Source organism: Chlorocebus sabaeus, chromosome 18 (assembly GCF_047675955.1).
Source record: "Chlorocebus sabaeus isolate Y175 chromosome 18, mChlSab1.0.hap1, whole genome shotgun sequence".
In the NCBI taxonomy this organism is placed as follows: Eukaryota; Metazoa; Chordata; class Mammalia; order Primates; family Cercopithecidae; genus Chlorocebus; species Chlorocebus sabaeus.
The window spans coordinates 62,281,595-62,289,152 of record NC_132921.1 but is presented as its reverse complement, the minus strand read 5'-3'; the positions used below and the strand labels follow the sequence as shown (position 1 = coordinate 62,289,152).

The 7,558-nt window shown below is 50.3% G+C and overlaps 1 protein-coding gene across 1 annotated transcript in view; it reads left to right on the top strand.

Annotated features, from left to right (window-relative positions):
• Positions 1-4,416: 4,416 nt before the first annotated feature.
• The window catches only part of COLEC12 (collectin subfamily member 12), a 185,163-nt gene continuing 182,021 nt past the window's right edge, over positions 4,417-7,558 (top strand). The window contains exon 1 of the mRNA XM_007974490.3: positions 4,417-4,658. Within this exon, the coding sequence (XP_007972681.1) occupies positions 4,652-4,658 (7 nt within the window). The 5' untranslated portion in view covers positions 4,417-4,651. The remainder of the gene's footprint in view (positions 4,659-7,558) is intronic.

The following is a 7,558-nucleotide window of genomic DNA, read 5'->3' as shown; positions in this document are numbered from 1 at the left end:
TGACTTGTTTGTTTCCCGTCTCTCATCTGTCCCTCGTGGCTGCTGTGGCTGCTGTGTGTTGGAGTCCAGAGTAGAGAATTGCAAAGGTGGGCGTGGGGAGGCCCTTTGGAAGGTTAGTGCAGCGGCGCAGATGGGCTATGATGGTCTCTACATGGGGGATGCAGTGGAGACGGAGAGACAGAGAATTTGGAGATATATTTCTAAGGTAGAAGCAGGGCTTGGTGAGGATGTAGAGTTGAGGGAGAGGGAGGAGTCAAGGGTGATTGGGCTTTTTCCATCAGTATAAAGGTGATTGATACTAGCATGGGGCTAGGGTGAGGGGTAGATGAGATCTTGCTTCCTCCAGGTTCTGAAACTGCAGTCTGAATGCAGGGCCTGGCTGCTGCTTCTGGGAGTGGGGAAGATTGCCTATGACCCGAAGGACCTGTAGGCCATCTTTGAGGAGTTCAAAGCATCTTTAGCTCCATGGCTCAGTCCTTTCCAGTCATATTCTTCTCTTCTTTCCCTTCTTCTCTCCCTCACCTCCAGCTCAATTCTCAATTCCTCTCAGAGCTCTTGACTGGAGAAATCCTGATGATCTGCATGTGACCGTGACCTTCAGTGCTTGTATCCTCCAGAGTAAGGCTCAGAGGAGGCTCCACACTGGGGACCTGTGGGGCCTAGTTCACTCTATGCTGAAGGTGACAGGGTGGGGAGAGGAAGGCACTCACAAGGATTCCTTCTTTTTTTAGAGATGGGTTTCACTCTGTTGCCCAGGCTGGAGTGCAGTGGCATGATCCTAGCTCACTGCAACCTCGAACTCTTGGGCCTATGCAATCCTCTTGCCTCAGCCTGATGAGTAGCTGGGACTACAGATGCATGCCACCATGCCCAGCTAATGTTTAAATTTTTTGTAGAGACAGGGTCTCACTATGTTGCCCAGGCTGGTCTTGAATTCACAGCATCAACTGACCCTCCTTCCTTGGCTTCCCAAAGCTCTGGGATGACAGGCATGAGCCACCACACCTGGCCCCAGGACTGTTCCTTAAAATTATCCTTGGAAAAGTTGCTAAGTCTGTTTTCTCATCAGTAGATCTATGAATCTGGCTGGTTATCACAGCTGACATCATAGGCTTAGGGGTTTCTTGTTTGTTTGTACCTTATCATTCTTCTGTTTGAATTTTTTTATTGTAGTCAAATATATATGTATTTATCATCTTAGCTATTTTTAAATGTATAGTTCAGTGGCTTTAAGTATATTCACATTGTTATGCAACCATCACCCCATCCATCTCCAGAATTCTTTTCATGCTGCCAAATAGAATCTTAGTGCCTATGAAACAACTCCCCATCTCCCCCGTCCTTGGAGACCACCATTCTACTTTCTGTCCCTATGCATTTTACTCTTTTTTTTTTGAGATGGAATCTCACTCTGTCGCCAAGGCTGGAGTGCAGTGGCACAATCTCGGCTTACTGCAACCTTTGCCTCCTGGGTTCAAGCGATTCTTCTGCCTCAGCCTCCCAAGTAGCCGGCACTACAGGCACCTGCCACCATGCCCGGCTAATTTTCATATTTTTAGTAGAGAAAGGGGTTTCACTATGTTGGCCAGCCTGGTCTCAAACTCCTGACCTTGTGATTGACCCACCTTGGCCTCCTGAAGTGCTGGGATTACAGGCGTGAGCCACTGCGCCTGGCCGCATTTTACTGTCTTTTATAAGTAGAATCATATTGGTCCTTTCGTGACTGGCTTATTTCACAAAGCATAATGCCTCAAGTTTTATCCGTGTTGTAGCATGTGTTAGAATTTCCTCCCTTTTAAAGACTGAATCATATTCCACTGTATGACTGTACCATATTTTGTTTATCCATTCATTCATTCAACAGTGAACACTAGGCTGTTCCACCTTTCGGCTATTGTGAGGAATGTTGCTATGAGCCTGGATGTACATCTATTTGTTACCCTGCTTTCAATTCTTTTGGGTCCCAGAAATAGAATTCCTGAATTATATGGTAATTCTGTGTTTAATATTTGGAGAAAGCACCATACTGTTTTCCAAAGTGGCTGTGCCATTTTATATTCCCACCAGCAATGCACAGAAGTTCTGAATTTTTCGCATCCTCGCCAACACTTATTTTCTGTTTTGTTTTGTTTTTTTAAATAGCCATCCTACTGGGTATGAAGTGGTAGCTCATTGTGGTTGATTCGAATTTCCCTAACGATTAGTGACTGAGTATCCTTCATGTATTTATTGGCCATTATATGTCTTCTGTGGAGAAATGTCTATGTAAGTCCTTGGTTGATTTTCAAATTGGGTTGTCTGTTTTGCTGTTGTTGCTGAGGTGCAGGAATCCTTTATATATCCTAGATATTAATCCCTTGTCAGATATATGGTTTGCAAATATTTTCTCCTGTTCTGTGGGTTGGCTTTCTACTCTGTTTATACTGTCCTTTGAGGCACAAAAGAAGTACAATTTATCTATATTTTTTCTTATGCTGCCTGTACTTTTGGTGTCATATTCATAATTCGGGTTTTAAAAATGATTTTTTTTTCTTTCCCGGCAGGGCACGGTGGCTCACGCCTATAATCCCAGCTCTTTGGGAGGCTGATGCCTGCGGATCGCTTGAGGTCAGGTTTGAGATCAGCCTGGCCACCATGGTGAAACCCCGTCTCTACTAAAATTACAAAAATTAGCTGGGCGTGGTGGCCCATGCCTGTAGTCCCAACTACTTGGGAGGCTGAGGTGGGAGGATTGCTTGAATTCAGGAGGCGGAGGTTGTGGTGAGCCGAGATTGTGTTACTGCTCTTCAGCCTAGGTGACAGAGTGAGATCCTGTCTCAAAAAAAAAAAAAGAGCCGGGCGCGGTGGCTCATGCCTGTAATCCCAGCACTTTGGGAGGCAGAGGTGGGCAGATCACGAGGTCAGGAGTTCGAGACCAGCCTCGCCAACATAGTGAAACCCCATCTTCACTAAAAATACAAAAAAATTAGCTGGGCGTGGTGGCACGCGCCTGTAATCCCAGCTACTTGGGAGGCTGAGGCAGGAGAATCGCTTGAACCCGGGAGGTGGAAGTTGCAGTGAGCCAAGATCACACCATTGGTTGGTAAACTCCGGGCTGAGAATTCATATCCTGAGCTCCCTTCAGGGATCCCCATTTGCCCTGAAAACCAAGGCTGGTGCCTCAGTGAGATCTAAAACATGCTGCAGGACCGGGGGCCCTGTAGTTTCATCAACCCCAGACAGTGGGGAACGAAAAAGCATTGTGGTCTTTTTATTTGTTCGTCATGTTCAAGGTTCCTCCTTATGTTAAAAAATTTTTAAAAAAAAGAAAGAAAAAAAAGACAAAAAGAAAACTTCTGGAATGGAGAATTTATTTAATGTTTTAGAATGTATTCACTTTGGGGCACTACCTTTTACTAGAGCGAAGAATCCCGTACTTAGAGGGAACCAATGGATTGGTTACACCGTGTTACCAAGTCCTCAGGAGGGCAAACTGAAAAGCTGCAACCGCTGCCCAGCCGGGGGTCGATTGCTTCTGGGGGACTAGTGCGTCTGAGTAGTCATCTGTAATTTCAACATGTGGCAGAAAGTTTCTCCGCACCTCCGTCGCCCCAGCTCCACTCACCACTTAGTGTATGTTTTAAAGCAATAAAGCAATGAGTCTGCTTAGAGGGGGTTCTAAAGGGAAAGATAAACACGGGTTTTATTAAGTATACAGCAGGGCAATGTGACGGGCGACCACGAAAGGAACTCAGGGAGCCTCTCTCAGCAGCCCGGCCTCCTTTCGCAACAAAACTGGAGTCAACCTGATCATTTCAGGGGCGCTGGGTGGAAGGGTGGCTTTTCCAGCCAAGGCAGGATGTGCTGGCTTTTTCTCTGGAGGTGTCCAAGAGCGCAGAGAGAGTGTCTAATGGTGACTTCGGATTCTGGCGACTCGGGCTCTACCTGGGTGACAGCGAGAGCGTTCCCTGCTGCTCGGTCTCCTTCCGGCATCAACCAGCGCACGCACTTGGAAACTCTGAACCCAGAGGACATTCTGTAACTCTCCATGCCCCACAGCCATTTGGGGAAGGGCCCACCTTACCCCGCCACCCCCGTGGCACAGCAGCTCCCCATCCTCTCGCCCCACACTTGCTAGGTAGTTTGGAGTGTAGAAACGACCCCAGCAGCAGCGGCCCCTTAGGTGCACACCGAAGGTGAACGCTGGACCGCCCCGGGAAAGGCTTTGCTCCCGACTTCATCCTGATGCTGGTGCAATGGGAAAAAGAGAGAGCCCGGGCGAGCAGCGCCAGGGCGCGCAGAAGAGGGCAGGCGAGAAAGTGCCCAGCGAGGGCAGGCGCGGGCCGAGGGCGGGGCGGGCGCGGGAGGGCGCGAGGGGGGCGTGGGCGCGGCCGCCCGCTAGGCCTGGTCGGGCCAGGGGGAGGGGCGCTGGCGGGAGCGGCGCCTCCCGCCCTGGGAGAGCGGCGCGCGCGGCAGCCCCGCGGCAGCAGAGCGCCAAGCCGGGAGCGTGGGGAGCGCGGGCCGGCGGCGGCGAGGGAGGACTGGGGCGCAGACGGCCGGCGCGCGGCGCGGCTACCATGGGCGTGCAGTGAGCGGCCGCTCAGGACGACTTCCTCGGCTGCGCGGCGCTCGCGCGGAGCTCCCTGGCTGGCGGTGCGTCCCCTCGGTCACCATGAAAGGTAGGGCAGCGGCAGCCCCGCGGGGTTCCGGGCAGGGGGACCGGGCTTTGGGGCGCGCGGGAGGCGGTGGAGGTGCCTCTGGCGCGAACTTTCCCTTGGGCTGCTGGCCGGGGGAGTCGGGGCTGCCAGGGTGTCGGGTTCGTGCGCCGACATTGGGGGCGCACCCGGCTCCCGGGTCAGGCACGGCTGGAGACCTCGAGGTAGGGATTTTGAAGCGCGCAAGTATTCCCCTCCCCAACGCGTCTTTGCAAGTAGTTTGAAGCCCTTAGCCCAAGTCGTTGTTTACGGATTCCAGTTTCCAACTTTTTAATTGAAAAAACATGCCGAGGAGAGTGGAGACATCGCTATCCCTCCCGGTTGGTTTTCCACTTCGCAGCACTCCCCACGCTCGCCCCATCCTCTCTCCTCCCGCCTCTTGCCGTTTCCCGGCCCGAGCAGTCCCCGCGCTGGCGGCCGGGTGTTTTCTCCGGGACTGGGGATGTTCTCCGTGCGCCCTCGCCACATCTGGCAATGATTAGGTGCCCGAGGAGTTCAGCTGGCTCGGGAAGTGCATTTGGCATCTTTCTTCACCAGATTCACCGACTGGAAAATAATTGCTCTCGGTTCCGCGTCCCTTCCACGTGCCCGCCTGTGGGGTGGGTGTGCCCACGTGTGTTCAGGGGTGACACACATTAGCCGGTTCGTCGCCCCCTGCGCGGTGTCCTCTGCAGGCCGGTTTCTGGAAGTGTCAGATGTTGTCGTACTTTAAAAAGAAGCGCAACAAGAAGGACTTTGCTGGGCAGACTTCTGTTTAGTGGAAACACGGAGATTTGTCAGCGGAATCCTGATTTATGTATGAGATAAATAACTGCAGCGGAGGCATCAAAGACTCGTTCAGGAATGGGCCCGCGTGGTGTTTACACAAGGCTTCGTGTGAGAGTTCCTGGTTCTGTGCTAGGATAACACAGCCCTGCGCCGTGCCGGGCTGGGTGCGAAATGCCATCTGACCGCGGTGACCGAGCTTCCAGCCGCCAGAGACCTGGCGATGCAATCGCTTTGACTTGCCAGCTTGCTCTCCGAGGGAGACGCCCGGGAAGCCCCAAGGCGCTTGAAAAGTAACTTTGGCTCTGAAAAGTTTTTTTCTGAAGGGCAGCTCGCGCTGAACTATCCAGAGTGATGATACCCTACCAATTCACTCCTTTTCCAAAGGTGTGAGGTCTCCACGTCGGGAGACCTCGGGAAGGGAGGTGACTGACAGCCAGGTGAAAAGTGGTCTGTCCCAGGCAAAAAGAAACAAAAGACACGATACAACTTTCTGCCCAGAGAATTTCAAAATGCAGTGGTGTGTTTTCCTTCTGTCTCCATCTCAGTTTCTTTTCTGTCATTTACATTCTAGAAAATACATACATTCCTTAGCTAGCTCTAATTGAGGAGACTCCCTAGAGGAAAGAATGTCACATGGCTAAAAGTTATCTGGGGCTCAGTTATTTTAGCCAGAAGTCAGTCTTCTCTTTGCTGGTCATTAAGGCCACTGGTTTTTAAAGCTTGGGAAGATAAGCCACCTACTCACTCCATTAGCTTCCACGTGGGTTCTTAAACCCTGAAACTTTTGTTATGCTTTTTACTGGGTGAAGGACTGCTGTGGCACTTGAAATACTTTTCCACTTTATATCTGCACTGGAAAACATACCCAAAAGTCCTAAACACATTCTTGGGGAGATTTATGCTGCATTCTGGACCTACCCGCTGTGGTCTAGCACTGCCCAAAAGCCCCATACACTTTCTGCCCCAGTCAGGGAGGTTGATGGAGGGATGGACTGGTGAATCCCTGGGTAGACTAATCATTTTGAAGGCCTCTTTTAAAAATGAAAATATTCTGGCAGGGCGCGGTGGCTCACACCTGTAATCCCAGCACTTTGGGAGGCCAAGGTGGGCAGGTCACCCGAGGTCAGGAGTTTGAGAACAGCCTGGCCAACATTGTGAAATCCCGTCTCTACTAAAAATACAAAAAATTAGCTGTGCATGGTGGCGGGCGCCTGTAATCCCAGCTACTTGAGAGGCTGAGGGAGGAGAATAACTTGAACCCAGGAGCTGGAGGTTGCAGTGAGCCGAGATCGAGCCATTGCACTCCAGCCTGGGTGACAAGAGCGAGACTCCATCTCAAAGAAAAAAAAAAAAAAGAAAATATATTTCATGAGAGGTTTGCATGCCAATTAAATTATTACCACGTGATCTGTATTTATTATGTTTGAGTGGTGAGATGGGAACAGGAGGGGCAGTAATAATTGTTAGTACCTACTAAGTGCCAGCCACTGTACTATATACACTACAAACATATTGCAATTAATCCTCTCAACAGCCCTGGGAGTAGATATTTCAGTCCTAACAGTATAGGTATGAAAACTGAGTCTAGAAGAAATAGAAACTGGCAACTAGGAGGATAGGGTAGGCATCTAAAGACAAGCCTTGTCAGTTACCCCGTGTGACTTGGAAGGCCCTAAGACACCAGATAGATAACCTCTGGTGAAGATGACTAGAAAAAAAAGTGAATCTGAGACAACTAACTGGCCAAGTAACCCACAATTGGTGCTGTATCCAGGAAGAGGTGGAGCCAACCAGTTGGACGTGAGGCTTTGGAAGCCTAGACAAAAAGGAAAGCTGCTTTTACCAAGTGGAATTGTTTTGATCATTTGCCATAGGGAACCAACTAAAGGTTTTCCCCAGGTTCCTGATTACATCAAATAGTTATTAACTCACTGTGCTTCAGAAAGCCAACATGATAGAAAACAATGACAAGCCTTGTAAATTCTTAGAATAATCGTGTTAATCTAAAACATTCTTGGCCAGGTGCAGTGGCTCATGCCTGTAATCCCAGCACTTTGGGAGGCTGAGGCGGGCGGATCACCATATAGTGAAACCAG